Here is a 23,389-nt window from a genome sequence, read left to right on the forward strand (position 1 = left end):
ACACATTTATTTGTATATTTATTTGAAGAATCTTTGGTAGCAATTGTGTTTCTTCCACATTATAGGACTTTCCAAAATAAATGTCAAAATTAATTTACTAATCAGCATATGAAAGATAAATTATGGTACTATTCTTTTGGTTTTCCTATAAACCTATTAACTTGCACTAATCATGCACTTAAACAGTTATCTGTTTAATTTACTTACATATAAAATGAGAGACTAAGACCAGAAAGAAAGAAGACAGTAATGAGAATCAATGACAAAACATAACAATGATAACTGTTCTTAAGTAATTTATTTTTAAATTATAAGATTTACAATGCTTTGATTATGCAAAATAGTATAATGGAAATTAAACCAAACTGATAAACCAAGAGAGAAAGAAAACTTAGTTTTCTTGAATATCAGTACTTAAACCATCATTATAAGTATCTGATGTCCCAACCACGTCTTACGTAGACATAAGTATAGTAATTTCAAACGTTTCACTTGTGGGTTTAATTTCTCATTTTTAACTTTTATGAACTGAAATGTAATTTATTTCAAATCCTATTATACCTATTATAGTGTTTACACTGCAACAGCAGCATCTCTCAGTGTGCAATCAAATGTGGAACTGGAGCACAGTTTTCAGCTTTCAGCCACAGACAGAAATTAGACACTGTGTTCAGTACAACAGAGTACGTTATATTAACCAGAGCGTAGAGTTTAGTACACTTATTGCAGGGCTGGTACTTCTTTCCCTTTGAACTGAACCAGCTGAGCTTCTGAGCTGACATATTACTGCTGTGGATAGTAAGACTGCTGTGGGGGCTGAGGGAAGGGGTATGAAGGCTGCTGGGGTCCTGGGTATGGAGCCTGTCCAGGGCTCTGGTGATACACTGGCGGATATGGCATATTATACTGGCCGTATGCATAAGGATTATAGCCCATGGGCATAGGCATCTGGCAATACCTGATGAAAAGAAAACAAACAAAAAAAAATGGATTGGTAAATCAAATACTGGAAAACGAAACATAACAATTATTCTAAAACCAAGTTTCTTCAAGAAAGTCATTTTTCTCTATTTCTCAGTCTAGCAGAGAACAGTAGGGAGAAAAAAATAGCTGTTACTAGGTACTTATTAGAGAAAAGTATTCCTATCCTGTTAATACTTGAGATAAAAGAATATCAAGTGTTTAATACTATCCAGAAAATAATATTATTGATGGAAATAAGACTAAATATTCAACTATTAACAAGGAATAAAAATGGACACCCTTCATTTTAATGTAGCAACCTAAATACATTCCTAATTCACAAGATTCGATACTCACTGTAATGCACATAAATTGATAGCTAACAAAGTTTTAATATTCAGAAGACAGAATGTACTTACAAAGCAAAGTTTGGAGCACATCTTAAGAGGCAGTCAAATGTCAGGATTTTTAAGATTAAAAAATTATCACAAAGAAAGCTGTTCTTTAAGAAAGCACATGCCATAATTAGAGTCGTGTTCAACAGTCTGTCAGAATGCCAGTATTTCAAAGTACAAGTATATAAACAAGGCCTTATCAGTGTTGCTAAGTTCAGAAAAGGCGCCTATCCACTTATCACCAAAACAAAGACGACCAAGGAAACACACTCTACATTCCATACAGAAGAGATGCATTTAAGATGAACCCAGCATGTAAAAACCAAAAACACAAATAAGCCTGGGAAATAGCCATCCAACTGCTCAAGTAAGTGCCTGTAACATTATTCATTCATGACACCTCCATTCAGAGAAGGGGTGACCCTGTTTTTAAAAGGTTAACCAGAGCTACAAACATTAGCCAATTCATTCAGATATTCAGTTGCGGCCTTACCCGGGATATCCTGGATAGGTAGGATATGGGGGTCCCTGGGCCTGTGGAGGGGGAGCTGCTGAACCAGGAGTGTGTGATGGAGCTGCCGGCGCAGTGCCCGTCCCCACTGGAGCTGGAGCAGTAGCAGGAGGAGCTCGATTTGCCGGAAGCACAGGAGGTGGAGGCCGGGCTGGGGGTTGGGGCTTAGCAGGCTGTAAGAAAAAGTCAACATTGACTACAAAATGTTTCACTTCTATCAAATTATTGTCAGTTAAAACAAATGAGGCATATGAGAAACTCTAGAATCCAACCAAACATATTTCTAATTTCCATTTTTAAATGTTGACTTATTGCTCTAGAAATGTATCATAATTGAATAATTCTCCAATTTGTGTAAACTACACAGCTACTGCTCTATTCCTGATGCCTAATATTTAATCATTCACTGTAGCTCATTACTGCTCCCACCAACAGTCAGACATTTGAGATGGGAGGAAGAAGCAAGTCGGGTACAGTTTATTACTGTAATCTCCTCCTGGCCACAACATTTTTTATGCAAACATTTTCAAACACCCAAAAACTTAAAAGAATAGTATAATAAACAAGCACACATTTACCATTTAAATACAGTAATTATTAACATTTGGCCATATTACCTTTATCTACAGCCATATCCATATATTTATCTATCTAAATATTTGCAGAACCATGTGAAAGTAAGTTGCAAACTTCATGACACCAGCCCAAAAGACTGTAGCATACGAGTCCTAACAGTCTCCTACATCACAATACCATGTCACCCTAAGGAAATAAACAAGTATTTCCTAATGTCATTGAGTATCCATTCCACATTCAAGTTCCCCTATTTATCACCAATAAAAGCTCTTAAAGTTCTTATGAACCAAGATCCAATCATGATTCACGAATTGCATGATTATTACGAATCTTTCCTTTTAAACCAGAATGCCCCACACCTATCTTTTTTTCTTTCCATGACATTCACTTTTAGAAAAGACAAAGTCAAGTGTCTCACAGAATGTCCCAGTTCTGGATTTGTCCAACTGTTTCCTAATGGCACAATTTAACTTCTTGTTTTATTACACTATATTTGCTATAAACTGAGAGGTGGTTCTAAAGACCTGATTAGATTCAAGTTAACCTGTTCTGACAAGAATTCATGAGTGATGCTGAATTCTTTATATTGCAAAACATCAAAAGATTGGTCACCTGATGAAAACTGGTAACCACCAGATCTTTACAATGTAAAGCCTGTTTTATCCTTTATGGAAAGCAAGCAGTCACTAAAGTAAAACTTCCATTTAAAACCATGGTTGCTTACTGACCGGCATGGTTCTCGGGGCTGGCGTTGGAGGAGCTGGTGCATGTCCCCCAGCTGGAGAAGACTGATATGCAGGTGTAGGAATTGAAGGAGCACTAGGTTCCCTGGCAATGCTTTGTTGCAAGTCCCTTATTAAAGACAAAAGTGTTAGGAATTAACACAATTTAAAAAAAACAACATATATAAAATACCAGGTCTTTTTTTTTCATAGTTTATTTTTCTTATTTAAATTCAATTAATTAGCATATAGTGTATTATTAGTATCAGGGGTAGAGGTCTGTGATTCATCAGTCTTACATTAACACCCAGTGTTCATTACATCATGTGCCCTCCTTAATGTCCATCACCCAGTTACTCCATCCTCCAATTCCCCTTCCCACCAGCAACCCAAAGTTTCCTATGATTAAGAGTCTCTTGTGGTTTGTCTCCCTCTCTGATTTCATCATTTTATTTTTCCCTCCCTTCTCCTATCCTCCTCTATTTTGTTTCTTAAATTCTACACAAGTGAGATCATATGATAATTTTCTTTCTCTGATTGACTTATTTCACTTAGCATAATACACTCTAGTTCCATTCACATCATTGCAAATGCCTACATTTCATTTTTGATGGCTGAATAGTATTCCATTGTATATATGTACCACGTCTTCTTTATCCATTCATCCGTCGATGGTCATCTGGGCCTTCCCATAGTTTGGCTGTTGTGGACACTGCTGCTAGAAACATTGGGGTGCAGGTGCCCCTTTGGATCACTGCATTTGTCTCTTTGGGTAGTACAGTAGTAGTACTTCTGGATCGTACGGTAGCTCTATTTTCAACTTTTTGAGGAACCTCCATACTGTTTTTCCAGAGTGGCTGACCAGCTTGCATTCCCACCAACAGTGTAAGAGGGTTCCCTTTTCTCCCCATCCTCACCAACATCTGTCAATTTTTTGACTTGTTAATTTTAGCCCTTCTAACAGGTGTGAAGTGAATACCAAGTCTTTTCAAAATTTTTCTTCTCTTCACATATGAAACAGAACACAGACTCAAAACAATGATGGTATTTTAAAATATACTACATTTCTGTTCTTGACTAGAACTAAACTTAAATCTTTTTTCCTACTATTTAATAAAACAAAGTTAGTTCTTTTTCTATTTCTGAAGACTAGGAAAAGGTCAGAGATCACAGTTATAGCTAGAGTATGGAACATGTCAAACTGGGCAGGTAGTCCTAAAAGACTGCCCACTCTCTATTAAGTCGTTGTCCCCTAGATGGGAAACTCCTAACATCCTGGCCTATCTAAAAGTTACCAGAAAACCGCAACTGCTCACAGTCAGCTAGCTGTATCATACCGGTGTTTACAGAAAAAACAAGTGAGAAAGCTATTCAAACCATTATGCAAATTTCTTAATGAAAATTTTCTGAAGACATTCAAAGAAATGCAGCACTGAGTTATTTTATGTTAAAAGATACCTCAAATCTACAACTAAGGTAAATGCATTATAGACTGTTGAAAGGACGATTAAAATATAGTATTAAAATCTAGGAAAATTACTTAAAGTCCCCTCCAACAGTATATTGGACTCCATCCCAAGATCTCACTAACCAAAACCCTAAGGTACAATGCACTCTGTGAAACACATGGTATTGATCAACTTCTACCTGCACTGAGTCATATACACTAAGTAAATATGGCAAGCCCCGATATGTTTGCAACAGCACCTGCTGTCCTGACATAATAATTAACTGCAACTCCCAGAGTCCCCCTGACCACACTTTCACTCTCAAAAAAGGGTCCCAGCTGAAAAATAAATGATTCACTCTCTATATAAAGAAAGCTAATACACATTCATCAAGAAACCAAGAATACGGGGCACCTGGGTGGCTCAGTCAGTGAAGGGTCTGCTTTCAGCTCAGGTCATCATCCCAGGGTCCTGGGATCGAGCCCTGCATCGGGCTCCCTGCTCACTTGACAAGTTGATGAATGTCTCAGAACTGACTTTGTTTACAGCATAAATACAGAAATACTCATCCAAATAGTAACAAGTCTAATTTTCAAGCTAGAAATTTGAAATATGAAATATCTGAAAATGAGAATATCCCCAAATTTCTTCCTAAGCCATGAACCTGTATTATACTACACAATTCTAAAAATAGTTATGTTAGCCTATTTTACACTAGAGATTTAAGTGGAAAAACAGTACATAAAACTAGAAAGTAAATTATCACGGGCAACAAAATTATTTCAACTAGGGGCTGGTAAAATTTTTTGTGTAAAGAGCCAGAAGCAAATATTTTAGGCTTTGTAGGATATAGGGTCTCTGTCAAAACACTCAAGACTGCTGTTGTCAGTGCAAAGCCAGCCATAGATAACACGTGCAACATGAAGAACATGGCTGTGTTCCAATAAAACTTGACTTTACAAAATTAAGCAGCAGGCCTGACTTAACCTGGGCACTGTAGTTTGCCAACCTCCAATTTAAACTCAGAAATCTTTTTTGGCTCTCGCTTGGTGCTGAGCTACAGAATTTCAGGGTCCTATACAGTCATCTCAATGGTAGCTGCTTGCTTAGATGAAAGAAGGAAAGAGGGGCAAAAGGTCCTGCTCCAAGCCCCTCACCCCACTTGCATCTAAGCCAGATCCATCTTTATCTGTTTTACAAACCAGGCTTCTCTTTAAGACTAAGCTTGAGCAAAGGGTTCTGCAGCTTAAAAAACAGAAAGAAAGAAAGGTGGGTAATAGGGAATGAATCTGAAAATTCAGCTGTACAGTCTGAAAAATAAAATGAGACTACTGGGATGTGGGCTAGAAAAAAATATGAAGTCCCATTAATTATTTAGACTAATTTCACATAACTTTCTGAAAAGGTAATGTGTTCACTTGCTCCAAAAACTAAAAAGTGAGTGAAAGATCCCTATCTGCTAGTTTCCACTCCACCACTCACACCCCCAGATACACACTATTCTTATCCAGAGCTTCCTAACACATAAATAAGCCAATTCAAATGTGTGTTTTATTTTCTCCCTTTTTACACAAAATGCAATCTTTACACAAAATGCAATCTTTACACTATTCTCTACCTTTTTTCTTTAACATAACTATCTTCAAAATCTCTCCATATCAATAAATAGAAAACATCCTTTTCTTAATAGCTGCTCTTCAAAAAAAAAGCTGTACAGATGTAGCTTTATTTCACCAGCCCTGGATATTTGATTTATTTTACTGCTACAAGCAATTCAGAAATGAATTAGTTCATAAATATATCATTTCTAGCATATGCTAACACATACTCAGAATAAATTCTCAAAGCCAGTTTAGATGGATTAAAAGATGTATGGATTTGTAATCCAGCCCTTTAGAGCAAAACTGCCCCACACAAAGATTGCACCAACATGCACTCATAGCCACGAATGAGACCTGTTCCCCCACATGTGCCAACAAAGCATGTTTTCAAACTTCCAGATTTTTGCCAACCTTAGAAATGTTATTTCAGAGTAGTTTTAATTTGTATTTATATTTTATTGAATGAGGGCAGGTTTCTGGTTTATTTTTTTTAGGTAAGCTCTAGGCCAAGTGGGGCTTGAACTCAAAACTCCGAGATCAAAAGTTGCGTGCTGTACCGACTGAGCCAGCCAGGGGCCCCAGACAGGTATTTTTTCATAAATGCTTAAGAATCACTTACATTCATTTCCTCATCTGCAAAATTTCTTTTCACAGCCTTTGCCCACTTTTCTACAGGTTTTTCTCCTCCTCAGTAGCATCTAGGAGTTCTTCATAAACCAGTAAATTTGCCTTTCACCTTTGTGAGTAGGTTTCAAGTATTTTCCCCCAGTTTATTATATGACTCAGCTTATGTTATGATGAACTTTTCCTTTTTTAAAAATGGCTTCTAGGGGCGCCTCGGTGGCGCAGTCGTTAAGCATCTGCCTTCGGCTCAGGGCGTGATCCCGGTGTTCTGGGATCGAGCCCCACATCAGGCTCCTCTGCTAGAAGCCTGCTTCTTCCTCTCCCACTCCCCCTGTTTGTGTTCCCTCTCTTGCTGGCTGTCTTTCTCTGTCAAATAAATAAATAAAATCTTTTAAAAAATAAAAAAAATAATAATAAAAATGGCTTCTAGATTTTAAGTCAGAGTAAGAAAGACTCTTTTCATTTCAGCTTCATAAAGGAATTCTCCCCTATTGTTTTAAACATGACATTTTATTCTACACATTTCAAGTTTGATCCACCTGGAATTTATTCTGGTATAAAAATAACCTGCTTTCTAAATGGCGAGGCAGTTGGCTAACTTCTTCTGATTGGCTTAGGATCTTTTTTACACTAAATTCACAATTTATTAGTGTCTATTTCTATTTTCTATTCGGTCTTTGGTCTGTCTAATCATGTACCAGTACCACTGTGTTTCAGACACAATATTATATATTTTAATATCTGACAGAATTAGTTTCCTTTACTGTTCTTTTTGTTCTGTTTTCTTGGCTAATAATTTGACAGTTTTTCTAGCTGAGCTTTAGGATCAACTTGTCTAGTTTTAAATGAAAATCTATTTATTTTAAATCAAATTATGTTGAATGCGTAAGAACTGACATCTTTATGCAGTTGAGTCATCCTACCCAAAAAAAATGACGCATCTTTCAAATTCAAGTCCTCCTCTGTGCTCTTGAACAGTGTTTCAAAGCGTTCTACATACAGACAGGTCTCATAGATGACAAATTTATTTCTACGTATTTTCTGGTTTTTGTTGCTATTACAAGTGGGGTCTTCTCTGTTATATCTCCTATTTACATGAAAGCTACTGATTTCTATAAATTATCTTTACAACCCATTGTCTTCAGTAATAGTTCTATTATTTGCAGAGTTTTGGGGATGATTCTCTTAGATATTCAAGTTGTACAACCATAAAGTCTTATAAATAGTGAAAATTTTAACTTCTCCTTTTCAATTTTTATATTTCTAATTTTATTCTTTTGTCTAACTGTGCTGGCTGATACTGCCGATACGGTATTAAATAATAGTGTTGATAGTGGGCATTTTGTCCTTGCTTTTAGAAAGTATGTTTACATTGTTTCTCCATTAACCATGATGCTGAGTTTTGTGCAGATATACACAGATCAGTACACACACACACACACACACACACACACACACACGGTGTTAAGGCAGTATCCACCTACTTCATTTTACTAAATACCAAAAGACTTATTTTCTCTTTTTTCATTTAAATTCAATTAGCCAGCATATTAGTTTTTGATATAATGTTCAATAATTCGTTAGTTGTATGTAACACCCAGTGCTCATCACATCACATCACATCACATGCCCTCCTAAATGCCCATCACCCAGTTACCCCAATTCCCCCACACCTCCCTATCTGCAAGCCTCGGTTTGTTTCCTGGAGTCGGTTTGTTTCCCAAGAGTCTCTCATGGTTTGTCTCCCTCTCTGATTTCTTCCCATTCAGTTTTCCCTCCCTTCCCCTATGACCCTCTACGCTATTTCTTATATTCCACATATGAGTAAAACCATATGATAATTGTCTTTCTCTGATTGACTTATTTCACTTAGCTTAATACTGTCTAGTTCTATCCATGTCAATGTAACTGGTAGGTATTCATCTTTTCTGATGGCTGAATAATATTCCACTGTATGTATGAACCATGTGAAAACACTTATTTTCTCAACTGTTTTTTCCTCACCTATGAAAAGAATCTTCTTCCCCTTACATGTAAAAAAAAAAATACTGAACCAATCATTGCATTACTGGAATAACCACCCCGTCCCCCTTGTTCATGGTCCTTTTTCTAACATACTGGTATCAATGGTAAGTATTTTATTCAGGACTTTTGCCACCATATTCATAAATGAAACTGGTCTGCAGACTGGTCTGTCTTCATCTTTATCAGATTTTCTTATCAATAAGACTAATTTGGAGGGGTTTTTTTAACCTCTAAAACCATTTAAAAAGTACTTTAATTATTTGCTTTTTAAAGGGTTAATAGAAAAACCGTAAAAACAACCACTGCTCTTTCTTAGGAGGTGGAGGGAGGTAGCACTTCAATAATTTCTCCAACAACTTCTAAGAAAAACAGTTTAAATGTGAACAGAGGAGTGAATAATGGTCAGGCTGGCTGAAAGGTTCAAGAAAGACTCATGAATATAATAGTCTCTGAGTTCTTTATGCTCATTACTAATGAATATATGGTTCTGTATATACCTGAAGGACAGTTTGACTGGATATAAAATCCTTGGCTCATATTTGCTCTCCCTGAGTTCCAGTAGCAATCACTCTACTCTATTCTAGCATGCAATGCTATGGGCCTAAATCTTTTCACCTTTTTATAAATGAACTTGATCTTTTTGCCCCATTGCCTAAAGGATTCTGCCATTATCTTTTATGGCTAATAATTTATATGCCTTGGTGTTAACCGTTCTTGTTCACTTTTCCTGACCATAAGATACGCCTTTTCAACAAGCCTTTACTTATTTTAGGAAAATATTCTTGAGTAATATTGTTAAATATTTGTTCTGCTCATGGTTTTGGCTTCTCTTCTTTCAGGAGAATTCAATTTTGCATATTTGGATCTTCTTTGCCCATCTTATCTCTATCCTTTTTAATTCTTTTTTTTACTTTGGTTTCATTTTCTTTGATTTCCTCTTTTCTACTCTGTGCTCCTTTGTCTTCTTCACTGTCTATTCTTCTTTTTGCTCCTTCCCATTCCATTTGGCTTCTGTGATGGTTTTGTTCTTCTCTCGTCTACTTGTTTCCTGAATCCTGACACCTCACATTTTACCATGTCCTGTCTTCTCACCATCTTCCTTGAGTTCTGGCACTTCTGTGTGTGGCGTTCCTCAGGGTGATTTCTTCCTAACCCTTTTCTCCTTTTTTTTTTCCCTTAATTCATGATGAAATGTTCATTCAGAATTTTCACCTGTTCTGTGACAACATTATTCTGGTGAATATTCTCCATCTATTAGGTTTTATTAAATTTTATTTTTTTCACCATTTTTAATAAATACTGTATCTCTGTACCAGTGCTGTGTCAACTCTACAGGTCACTTGGCATGGAATGAGTCCTACGTTACTGGTGCAGCTTTCTCAGCAGGCTCCTTCAGAAGAGCAATAGCTGATGTTTCCTAAGCTAATTACCCTGTCTTCCCCATATCCTGTACCTTCTAGTTTTACATGTAAGGAACCTACTTGTCATTTCAAGGTAAACTACTTATGTTTATTGGCATTTCTGAGACCTGCCACCCTGAACTGTTGTGTTAGCATTTCTGTGACATCACTGTGCTTCTGACACCTGGAGTTTCTGCTCCTTTTCATCTTTTATTCTCAGATCACACAGCTTGCTTGTTGCTTTGTAAATGTCCAGGAGGAAAGGAAGGAAATTGCTATCTCATACTGCCAAGTTCACCCCAAAGTCTCCACATACAACTTTTCAAATGAAAAATACTCTACAATTCGATACACAAAAATAACTCACTTTAAGAGTTCATCTCTTTCTGTCTTCCGCGCAAACACTATATCACTGCATTTGTTCTGGAACCTGACCAAGATTTCAGTCAGCTCATTGTAAAACTGTAAGCAAAAAAGAAATACAAGTAATAAACCAGAATAATTTTTTAATCTAAAGAGGAACACAATCTTAAAGCTCATCTGTCAATCATGGTTAAAGCTAAAGAACTAAAGTCCTCTGCATGAGACAGTCATACCACTGAGGAGGTTCAACAACTTAATATTAAATATGACCTAACTAAAGAAAATAAAATAACAAAATCCTCTTTAGAGAACACTCATCATCAAAAATTAAAAGTTTCATGATCAGGAGTATGTTCCCAATTCCTAGAGAAAAGTCAATTACTTAATAAACACATGAAACCTATTTAAATGGAAGGATTAGATTTGCACATTCACTTCAGAAATACAGGCATCACTTCAGAAACCCTGAGAAGTATTTCCAAAGGGTCTCTGAAGAGTTTTCTCAGCTTATCTATTTCAACAAAGCATTTTAAACCAAATTAAAATGGTTTTTTACTCTTCTATTTCCAAGGCTTTGTAGTATTTCTACCCCTTCTTCAGAGGGTTTTACATTATATCCACTGTATTTGTATCAAGATAACTTTATTCAGTGATCATTATGGAGTTAAAACACCACAAGGTACCACAAACCTGAAAAACCTTAAAAATCACTTGCTCCCTCAAAAGCAAAGTCAAAGGTAAAAACAAATATAATCATTTCCCTAAGCTACTTAAAGGAAAGGCACCAAAGATCAGCTTCGACTACTCCTGTTCCTTCATAATTCACTCAAATTAGTCAACTTTCGGGGTGCCTGGGTGGTTCAGTCAGTTAAGCAACCAACTCTTAATTTCGGCTCAGCTCATGATCTCAGGGTAGAGAGACGCTCTGAGCCCCATGCTGGGCTCCACGCTCAGCACGGAGTATGCTTGTCCCTCTCCCTCCCCTCACCCCTCCTCACTGCTCACTTTGAGCAAGCTCTCTTTCCCTCTCTCTCAAATAAAAAAAAATCTTTAAAAAAAATTTTTTTTTAATCAGTCAACTCTCTTTTCTTTCTCCCCAAAAAGTGTCACTAGCTTTTGACATCTCTGTGCTAATTTCTTTTACCTGAAATTCCTACACCCTCTTTCTGCCTGGTGAAATATACAATTCATTCTTCAATGTTCCCATGAAATATCACCACTGTTAAGCTTCCTCTCGCTTACAACAAGCCTCTTAAAGGCAAAAGTCATTAAAGCTAGGAAGTTCAAGAATAATGTGGTATAACTGGAAACACAATTAACTTCTCAAACTATACTTTCACATCTGTGCCAGTGAACTATTATTTCTTTTGTACATCATACCTTTGTGCCCTCCTTCAAATTGGCTACAAGCTCAACGAAGTTGTCATATGCAGCAGCTAAATTCTTCAAAACTTCTTCTCTTAAGTTAGCTTCATTATTAGATTGCTTCATTTTTGAGAATTCCTGGTGAGAGACCTTATTAAAAGAAAAGATTTATGTATTTACATTTATTTATCAAATTAATATAGCTCATAACATTTTTATTGCTTTTTTGCCAATTACATATGAAAATCATGTATGATTACATGCCAGAATTACTAGAAATTTACCTAATATTTCTTTTGTGATAACACAGTACTTTAAATCTTTTCTTAAAGTAAAAATACCACAAATTCAGTGGGTATCAAAACATAAACAATAATGATTACAGACTTCTATTAATATGTAGCACTTGCAAAAAAAACACAATCATAAACAGATACAGATTTAGTCCAGGTTTATCCTTTCTTGATTTTCTTTAAACATAAATCTTACCAACGCATATAAACTTTACCTGAATATTTTTAAGAAGTTCTTCCTGTTTCTTTAGAGATTCCTGGACTTTAGTTGTAAGACCTCCATAGATTCGATCCAGTTCAGTGACAGAAAGAGCTTCTTCATTTATGACACCATCTTGAGCCAAAGCAGTCAAAAATTTGCTTGTCATGTCAAAATTCACTGATTTCAAGTCATTCTCCAGCCCTTCTCTTTCCTTCTTTACTTCATCAAGATTTGTCAGTAAGGATTTTAAGACATTTACAACCTAAACAATTAAAACAAAACAAAACCCTTTGTTTAATTGCCAAAAAAACTCAGAAGCCAATTTCCAGAAGGGAATTATATACAAAGGTTCACTTAGAGTTGGATTACTTCTCAGAAAGCCAAACATCAATTTTACATCAGGTTTATTTAGAGACATTGTACCTTTAGTGGGACTCAGCTTGTAACAGGAGGCAGCAATAATGGCAACAGTAACACGCACAATGATTTACTGAACATTTACTATGTGCCAGGGACTGTCCTAAACACTTCACAAATATAATTTAATTTAATCCTTCCAAAGTCCCGTTGGGTATATATTTATTACTTCTATTCCACAGTTGCAGAAACTGAGTCTCAGAAAAATTAAGTAACCTGCCTAAGGTTACACCACCACTAAGAAGCAGAGGTAAAATTTGAGACCTAAGTCTGCCTAACTCCAAAATCAATCTCTTAACCACTATATATATACTATATACCATGTCCCTGTTATGGCTCCAAGGTAGAGGAAGGTATGTTTTTGCCAAGTAAGGAGATACCATATTTTGCTGACATAGAGAGATTGAGAGAAAGAGATACAGACAGACATGTAGATAGAAACAGAGACACAGATATATATGGAGAGAGCATCTTAGAAAAAAACAGCCAGAGATACAGATAAAAAGCTATAAACCATGTGTTTATTTTATATACTGGGAGAAAGAGAGGAGAGAGGGCTCTTGTACATCTGTTCATATCATTACGAGTTTTGCATCGGGGGGCACTTGGGTGGCTCAGTCATTAAGCATATGCCTTTGGCTCAGGTCATGATCCCAGGGTCCCAGGATCAAGCCCCGCATCTGGCTCCCTGCTGAGCAGGAGTCTGCTTCTCCCTCTCCCTCTGCACCCCCCGCTTGTGCTAATAAATAAAATAAAATAAAATAAAATAAAATAAAATAGGATTGAGTCCCACATCGGGTTCCTTGCTCAGCGCGAAGCCTGTTTCTTCCTCTACCTGCCATTCCCCTGCTTGTGGGTGTGCACGGGCGTGCTGTCTCTAACAAATAAATAAATAAAATCTTTAAAAAGGGGGGGGCGCCTGGGTGGCACAGCGGTTAAGCGTCTGCCTTCGGCTCAGGGCGTGATCCCAGCGTTCTGGGATCGAGCCCCACATCAGGCTCCTCTGCTATGAGCCTGCTTCTTCCTCTCCCACTCCCTCTGCTTGTGTTCCCTCTCTCTCTGGCTGTCTCTATCTCTGTCAAATAAATAAATAAAATCTTTAAAAAAAAAAAAATCTTTAAAAAAAGGACTAGAGTTTTGTCTCGGATTCAGCCCAGGCATTCTCTAACACCCACATGATTCATAAACAACCCTGCAGAGTAACAGTATCAGTGCCCAAGTGCCCTCTGATGCCACTTACAAGCTGTCCCCTTTCACTCACATCTCTTTGCACTCTTGCTAGGACCAGCAGGGAGAACACCAGCTCCAATCCCCCTATTGGGCTTGCCCCTATGACGCTCAGAAAGCTGGGGGAAAAACAAAGGAAGAAGGGGACACCCATGAACCCCATCTACATCCCTTTCTTACCATGGCATTTCCAAATCCAATGGATTTCCCCACCTACTGCCTGTTTCTAAGCATTTCTGTCCTACTTTTCATGCCACAGCCCTAGTTAACTCCTTGACAAGTGTCCAGAATAAACTTCCTTTTGGAAGACTAAAGACCCGAGGAAAAACCTAAAATTTCTTCTAACTTTTGGCCTCTGTTTACCACCCACATCTGTCCTATCTTAAATTCCACGTCTTTTAACATTCAGAGTAGTGGAAAGAAATGTGACTCCTAGAGGTCCAAGAAGCCTCAAGACCCAGACACTTTCAATGGAAGGAAGAAGAGGAAAAAAATCACACCTAGACGGAGATGGCAAGTCTGTTTCAGGGATCTAGTGGAATCTGACGTTCAACAATGTGCATAAAAATCTTGTTTCCAAATGACTGCCAGGATACATTGTTAAATGAAAATAAAAGGCACAAAAGCATTGGTACAGCATATTGCATTCTGAGTGAGAGAGAAGGGAAATCAGAAACAGAAAGACATATATACATAATATATTATGTATATATATGGGCTTATATATTTTTTACAAAAAGAAAAGCACTAAGGACAAACCAGAAACTAATAAATAAGGCTGCTTATAGAGAGTAGATGGGAACAACGTGGAAAGAACAGAGATGATATTTCTCTGCATGCACCTTTTGAATCACAAACATTTTTTACACATTCAAAACACAAAATTAAATCAAAACTTTAGAATAAAGAAATACAAGTACCTCGTTAAAGTGAAACATAATTACATACAAAAAAATTTTTCATCCCTAACTATATTCCCTTAATGGACATATTAAGACTTAGTTACCGTGTAACCAAGGGTACTTTACTACCTGGAAAACTCAATTTCATTATCGGCAAAACAAGAGTAGTAATACCTATCCCAGAACTGTTCTGAAAACTGAAATGATTCATATAAAGTGCTCAATATAACTTCTAGCACAGGGTAAGCATTCAATCAGTAATAGTCATTATTATTAACTGGTAGTTAGGTTTTATGGTTTAACTCTATAGTTTGAGTACACTATAGACTGAAGAGGCTTAGGCATCTAAGCATTAAGAAAAGAAGAGAGGAACAACGAGGAGCAGATTAAGAATTAAAGTACCCTTGGGGCGCCTGGGTGGCACAAGCGGTTAAGAATCTGCCTTCGGCTCAGGGCGTGATCCCAGCGTTCTGGGATCGAGCCCCGCAACAGGCTCCTCCGCTAGGAGCCTGCTTCTTCCTCTCCCACTCCCCCTGCTTGTGTTCCCTCTCTCACTGGCTGTCTCTATCTCTGTCAAATAAATAAATAAGATCTTAAAAAAAAAAAAAATTAAAGTACCCTTTATTTTGCTAAATTATAACCATTTCTTCTGTTTTGAATAACTATTTCTGTAATTATGTCACACATTTTGTGGGAGGGGGTACAATAGGATATAATTTTAGAAGGTTGTGACAATATTATCTTTTGTCACATTTAAACTGATAATGGAACCTCAACCATGACTGTGACTCTACATGAAGGTTGTTTATCTATAAGAAAAATGCCACCTTTTATCTTTCTCTCAGTTATGTCCAAAAAAAGCTAAAAAGAAAAAAATAAAACAGTCAAGTAAAAGAAAACTGGGGGAGAAACAGGAATACACAGAACTGGTTTAAAAAAAAAACTAGTCTACTAAACAAAGCTGAAAGTCAGGGACACTATAACACTATTATCTAGAAATAGATTGGATGCTTCTTCCACTGTGTAGCAACTAAGATCCTCTCATCAAATAATGGGTCAAAATTGTGGTAATAGTACCCCAAGTTGACTAATAAGTAATATGAGAAGACAGATATGGTTCACATGAATAAAACCTCCTCTTCGGTGAAGAACCAACCACACAGAGGGCAGCAGAGTAGCGTGGGAAGAGAACCCCAACAGAATTTGTAGAACTAAAAGTTCTAATACCAGCTCCACTATGTAGAAAAACTACCTTCCTAACTTTTATGGTAGTCAGTTTTCTAATCAGTGATAAAAAAGGGCCAGATATGTATTTAATAAGTCCTATTCTATTGCAAAATGCTATGATTCTAAGTCATTGGGGGAAAAAATGCCATTTGAAACAACCAATTTATAAATGAACTTTTAGACCACCACACAGAGTCCTTATATGACAAGCGTCCTCTTTTTTTTTTGTTTTTTTTTCAGACTGTCATATATACTAGTTCAACCATATTTTAGACTGTATGATACTGGCCTTATTTTAACAGAGTTGACTACAGCAGAAAATGAATTAAACTGCTTCTGCAAACGAATGACCAGAATAGTAAGAAAAGTAAACCACTGCCTACGTTTTTGTATCCACTCAAGTTTGAGGCTTAATGTGTTATCAAGTTAAAGTATATAAATAATTAGAATCCCTCTGCACCCCCACGTTCACTCAGCATTATTTACAACAGCCAAGACATGGAAACCTAAATGTCCATCCATGAATAAAGAAGACGTAGTACGTACACACACACGTACACACACACACACACACACACACGCACACACACAAACAGGAATATTCAGCTATAAAAAAAGAATGAAGTCTTGCTATTTGTGACATGAATGCACCTTGAGGGTATTATGCTAAATGAAATAAGTCAGACAGAGAAAGACAAATACCATATGATCTCATTTATATGTGGAATCTGAAAGAAAACCAAGCTCAGATACAGCGAACAGACTGATGACTGCCTGAGGTGGGGGGTGGGGGAGGGCGAAATAGATGAAGGTAGTCCAAAGGCACAAACTTCCATTAGTTAAATACATGAAGTCACGAGGATATAACGTACAGTATGGCAACTACACTTAATAACACTATATTGTGGAGCGCCTGGGTGGCTTAGTCTGTTAAGTGTCTGCCTCTGATCAATGAATTAGAAACCAGGAGCACAGTAGAGGAAATCAACAGAACGAGAAGCTGGTTCTTTGAAAGAATAAATAAGATCAATAAGCCACTGGCCAGACTTATTCAAAAGAATAGAGAAAGGACCCAAATTAATAAAATTATGAATGAAAGGGGAGAGATCACGACCAACACCAATGAAATAGGAAGGATCATTAGAAACTTTTATACACAGCTTTATGCCAATAAATTAAGCAATCTGGAAGAAATGGATGCCTTCCTGGAAACCTATAAACTACCAAGACTGAAACAGGAAGAAACTGATTATTTAAACAGACCGATTAATTATGAAGAGATTGAAGCAGTGATCAAAAACCTCCCCAAAAACCAGAGTCCAGGGCCTGATGGTTTTCCCAGGGAATTCTACCAAACATTCAAAGAAGAAATAATACGTATTCTTCTGAAGCTGTTTCAAAAAATAGAAACAAGGAAAACTACCAAACTCATTCTATGAGGCCAATATTACCTTGATCCCCAAACCAGGCAAAGACCACATCAAAAAGAATTACAGACCAATATCCCTGATGAATATGGATGCCAAAATTCTCAACAAGATCCTACCTAATAGGATCCAACAGTATATTAAAAGATTATCCATCATGACCAAGTGGGATTCATCCCTGGAATGCAAGGCTGGTCCAACATTCACAAATCGATCAGTGTGATAGATCATACCAACAAGAAAAGAGTCAAGAACCATATGATCCTCTCAACTGATGCAGAAAAAGCATCTGACAAAACACAGCATCCTTTCCTGATTAAAACCCTTCAGAGTGTAGGGATAGAGGGTACAGTCCACAATTTCATAAAAACCATCTATGAAAAGCCTACAGCGAATATCATTCTCAATGGGGAAAAGCTGAAAGCCTTTCCCTTAAGATCAGGAACATGACAAGGATGCCCACTCTCACCACTATTATTCAACAAAGTACTAGAAGTCCTTGCAACAGCAATCAGACAACAAAAAGGGATAAAAGGTATCCAAATCGGCAAAGAAGAAGTCAAACTGTCTCTCTTCACAGATGACATGATACGCTATATGGAAAACCCAAAAGACTCCACCCCCAAATTACTAGAACTTATAGAGCAATTCGGTAATGTAGCGGGATACAAAATCAATGCTCAGAAATCAGTTGCATTTCCATACACGAATAATGAGGGGATCCATTCCATTTACAATAGCACCAAAAATCATACATTATCTCGGAATTAACTTAACCAGAGACGTAAAGGATCTATATTCTAGAAACTACAAATCACTCTTGAAAGACACTAAGACACAAAAAGATGGAAAAATATTCCATGCTCAGGGATCAGAAGGATAAGCATAGTTAAAATGTCTATGCTACCCAGAGCAATCTACACTTTCAATGCCATCCCGATCAAAATACCAATGACATTTTTCAAAGAACTGGAACAAACAGCCCTTACATTTGTGTGGAACCAGAAAAGGCCCCGAATCGCCAAGGAATTGTTGAAAAGGAAAAACAAAGCTGGGGGCATCACGTTGCCAGATTTCAAGCTATACTGCAAAGCTGTGATCACAAAGACAGCATGGTACTGGCACAGAAACAGACACATAGACCAATGGAACAGAATAGAGAACCCAGAAATGGACCCTCAGCTCTTTGGGCAACTAATCTTTGACAAAGCAGGAAAAAACATCCGGTGGAAAAAAGACAGTCTCTTCAATAAATGGTGCTGGGAAAATTAGACAGCTACATGCAAGAGAATGAAACTTGACCACTCTCTCACACCATACACAAAGATAAACTCCAAATGGACGAAAGACCTCGATGTGAGACAGGAATCCATCAAAATCCTAGAGGAGAGCATAGGCAGCAAGCTCTTTGACATTGGCCACAGCAACTTTTTTCATGACCCATCTCCAAAGGCAAGAGAGACAAAAGAAAAAATGAACTTGTGGGACTTCATCAAGATAAAAAGCTTCTGCACAGCCAAGGAAACAGTCAAAAAAACTAAGAGGCAGCCCACGGAATGGAAGAAGATATTTGCAAATGACGCTACAGATAAAAGACTGGTATCCAAGATCTACAAAGAACTTCTCAAACTCAATACACGAGAAACAAACAAGTCAAAAAAGGGCAGAAGATATGAACAGACACTTTTCCAATGAGGACATACAAATGGCTCACAGGCACATAAAAAAAAGGTTCAAAATCATTAGTCATCAGGGAAATTCAAATCAAAACCACATTGAGATACCACCTTACTCCAGCTAGAATGGCAAAAATTGACAAAGCAAGAAACAACAAATGTGGAGAGGAGGTGGACAAAGAGGATCCCTCTTACACTGTTGGTGGGAATGCAAGTTGGTACAGCCACTTTGGAAAACAGTGTGGAGGTCCCTTAAAAAGTTAAAAATAGAGCTACCCAATGACCCAGCAATTGCACTACTGGGTATTTAGCCCAAAGATACAGACATAGTGAATACAATGGAATATTACTCAGCCATCAGAAAGAACGATTACCCAACATTTGCTGCAACATGGACGGGACTGGAGGAGATTATGCTAAGTGAAATAAGTCAAGCAGAGAAAGACAATTATCATACGGTTTCATTCATTTATGGAACATAAGAAATAGCAGGGAGATGGGTAGGAGAAGGAAGGGAAGAATGAAGGGGGGGTAAACAGAAGGAGGATTGAACCATGAGAGACTATGGACTCTGGGAAACAAACTGAGGGCTTCAGAGGGGAGGAGGTGGGGGACTGGGATAGGCTGGTGATGGGTATTAGGGCATATACTGCATGGTGCACTGGGTGTTATACGCAAATAATGAATCATGGAATATTACATCAAAAACCAGGGATGTACTGTATGGTGACTAACATAATATAATAAAAAATTATTAAAAAGAAAAAAAAAGTGTCTGTCTCTGGCTCAGGTCATGATCCCAGGGTTCCGGGATGGAGTCCCACGTCAGGCTCCCTGAGGAGTGGAGGGTCTGCTTTTCCCTCTTCCTCTGCCCCTCCCCCCACGTCCACTTGTGCTCTCTCTCTCTCAAATAAATACAATCCTCTAAAAAAATAATAATACATTGCATATCTGAAAGTCGCTAAGAAAGTAAATCTTAAAGTTCTCATCACAAGAAAACAAATTCTGTAACTACGTGTGATAATTAACTAGATTTATTGTGATCATTTCACAATATGTACAAATACTGAATCATTATGTTGCACACCTGAAACTAATATAATATTGTATGTGAATTATATACCTCAATTTAAAATTTTTTAAAATAATAATTAGAATCCTGTGGTGTTTATTTCTATGTTTTAAAAACAGCTCCAATTAGCTTTCAACTGCAATTAATTGCATCCCTTTACTAAATTAGGCTGCCAGTAGTTATCATTCCATCAACACTTTCTGAATCCTTACATGTTGGGTACTGCTCTAGGTTCTAAAATACAACTATCAACAAAAGCAGAGTTCTTCATGAGGGGGACAGGGGAAGAGAGGGGAGAATTAAACACACACAAAAAACAGAGCAATACAGTAGACAATGACAAAGAAAAGGAAAGGGTGACATCTGGGGCTTTAATGAAAAGAGAAGCGGTAGCCATGCAAAGGGAAGACAGACCCCAACAGAAGGAAAGCCAATGTTAAAGTCCTAAGGCAGGAACAAGCTTACCATGTTTAAAGGGAAAAGAAAAAATTTTTTAAAAGGCTAGTATGGCTTAAACACAGTAAAAAAAAAAGGCTGTCTGTACTTCACCTTTAAGACCAAGAGCTACAAACTTTTCCTATAAAGAACCAAACAGAAGGGGAAAGAAAAAACAACAGAAAGAAAATATTTCTGGTTTTGTTAGCCACAGTCTCTGTTGCAACTATTCAACTCTGCCTTTCTAGTGTGAAAGCAGCCATAGACGAAATGTAAAGGAGCGTAACTACGCTCCAACAAAAGTTTATTTATGGATACTAAAATGTGAATTTTATGTTAACGTTCACATGTCATAAAACATTATTCTTTTGATTTTTTCAACCATTTAAAAATGTAAAAGGCATTCTTGGCTCATAGGCCATACAAAAACAGGAGGCAGACTGGATTTAGCCCATAGGCCATCGTTTGCCAGCCCCATTTAGATGATAGAGCTCTCTGTAGCATCTAACACACCAAACACATTTAGGCACAGAACAAATACTCTCAATGAGATTTTCAGCTTTACTTTTCAGTCCCTGCCATTTTATTTTCAGAAAAGGCAGACATGAGAATATCTCAACAACAGAATAGTGGGAACCTGACCACACTTACCCTACACTAAAGCTAATCTGGAGTTTTCCATCTAGCTCTGTTAGGGACCATGGTGCCAAAGTTCCTGGCATACAGTAGGCCTTCAACAAATGTTTACTGAACAAATGAATGAAGAGATGACAGTCAACCTCGACACCTATCTAGACACTTCCTGTTACAAAAAACAAAGAGTAAAAAAGCTGCATTTGCAGATCACCCACAAGTCTAGAAGGTGACTTTGTGTGAACCAGAAAAAAGCAGGGCCTACAAAGGCACAGAGCTTTGGACAGTGCTACTTTATGCACTATCTCTGAGGAGATAGAGATTTTTTCCCAAAGGGACCCCTCCATCACCCCAGACAGATGCAATACTATTAGAAATGTATGATACCATTTTTGTACAAAAAAGATGCCTCTTCCTCTGGGCAGACTCAACCCTACACTAGGGCCAAGACTTGGCTGGCCAAGTGTAGACTAGATTCCATACCCCTGCTGATCAGAGGTGTACAATCACAAGCAATGGTCCTAAGTATTAAAAAAAGATCCTTAAATACAAATTACCCATAGCTTGCAACATTTTTCACAGTATCTCAATATGTAAAAACAATGCCCAAAGAGACCAAAGATAAATAGTAGGCCCCTTCACACACAAAAAAAAAAAAAAAAAAAAAAAAAAAAGCCCAACCAGTAAGATCAGATTTCTTAATAAAACAAGTAATTTGTATTCACTTTAATAATCAGAATTCAAATGACTATGCTTTTATCATAAAAAAACTCTAGCTAAAATGTGTCATCAACAACTACGACAATTACCCTGAAACAGCTTTAACAAACATACGATATTAGTTAGTCTTTTTGATAAAGGCACATGATGAATGAATATATAGAACACTGAAAATTTTTTGGTTGCTTCTATCTAGAAAACCTAGCTTCAGTAAAGTAACTTCATATTGACTATGTTTTCTTCCCCTATGTAATACCATTATGAAGTAACAAAAACAGCTGTGACTACAACTGTATAAAATAACAAAGTAGTGCATGCTAATTCTGATTTTGCTCAGCAGAAATCATTTTTGCTTTTCTACTGAAAGCAGGAGAATCAAAGAACAAAAGCCATATAAGTTCAGAGTCACATACAAGACACCAAAAAGAAAAAGGAGAGGGGATGACTGGTTAGCTTAGTCAGTAGAGCATGCGACTCTTGATCTAGGGGCTGTAGTTCAAGCCCCATGTTGGGTATAGAGACTACTTTTTAAAAAATTAAAGAGAGAGAGAAGAGGGTGCTAAGCAGGGATTTTCTTTTTCCTGAAATAAAAAAAGGGTCAGACTTTGGTGCTGTTATGTGGGTCTGCAGTCTCTGTTCCTCACAAATTAACCTAACCACCTTTCCTTCTCCTTTCCTCCCATTTCCTTAAAGCAACTAATTGATATTCTCTGTTCCATCAGGTTCCCCCTACCTTTAGATTTGGGTTCTGTGCCCATTCAACTATGCAGTCTTCACTGTGGGGGCTCATTTCCACTGAACCTTTGATAGCATCTCTGACACACCACTCACTCGATCCTCCTCAGATTTTATATGTTCACTTTGTCTGCCTGTCTACTCTGTTCTTGTCCCGTGCCACTCTCTTAAGAGGCCTCGATAGAGAGAAGCTCCAAATACTGGAATTTAAGTGCTTCGTCATCTAAATCCTTACAGCATACTTTCTATAGTCACAACACTTGTCTACCCTGTATTACAGTTCTCCTTGTATAGGTCTGATCTTCCCACACTGGACCATGACTTGAGGGTAAAGGCTGTATATGATACATTTGCTGACTTTTCAAAGTACCTAGCATAATGCCTTCCAGAGTGGGTATCCAAAGCCTTGGCTGAATAAATACATGAAATG

General features: G+C 37.4%; 1 protein-coding gene across 3 annotated transcripts in view; it reads right to left on the reverse strand.

The window, feature by feature from the left end:
- Window positions 1-283: 283 nt before the first annotated feature.
- LOC103682235 (programmed cell death 6 interacting protein) overlaps window positions 284-23,389 on the reverse strand; it is a 73,081-nt gene continuing 49,975 nt past the window's right edge. For all 3 annotated transcript variants that reach the window (XM_040636988.1, XM_008711830.2, XM_040636990.1), the window contains 6 exons: window positions 12,502-12,750; window positions 12,009-12,143; window positions 10,633-10,727; window positions 3,174-3,297; window positions 1,852-2,042; window positions 284-958 (listed from right to left, as the gene is read on the reverse strand). In XM_040636988.1, coding sequence (XP_040492922.1) covers window positions 784-958; window positions 1,852-2,042; window positions 3,174-3,297; window positions 10,633-10,727; window positions 12,009-12,143; window positions 12,502-12,750 — 969 coding nt within the window. In that variant the 3' untranslated portion in view covers window positions 284-783. The remainder of the gene's footprint in view (window positions 959-1,851; window positions 2,043-3,173; window positions 3,298-10,632; window positions 10,728-12,008; window positions 12,144-12,501; window positions 12,751-23,389) is intronic.

The sequence above is a fragment of the Ursus maritimus genome, unplaced genomic scaffold (assembly GCF_017311325.1).
Source record: "Ursus maritimus isolate PB19 unplaced genomic scaffold, ASM1731132v1 scaffold_20, whole genome shotgun sequence".
NCBI classification, from domain to species: domain Eukaryota; kingdom Metazoa; phylum Chordata; class Mammalia; order Carnivora; family Ursidae; genus Ursus; species Ursus maritimus.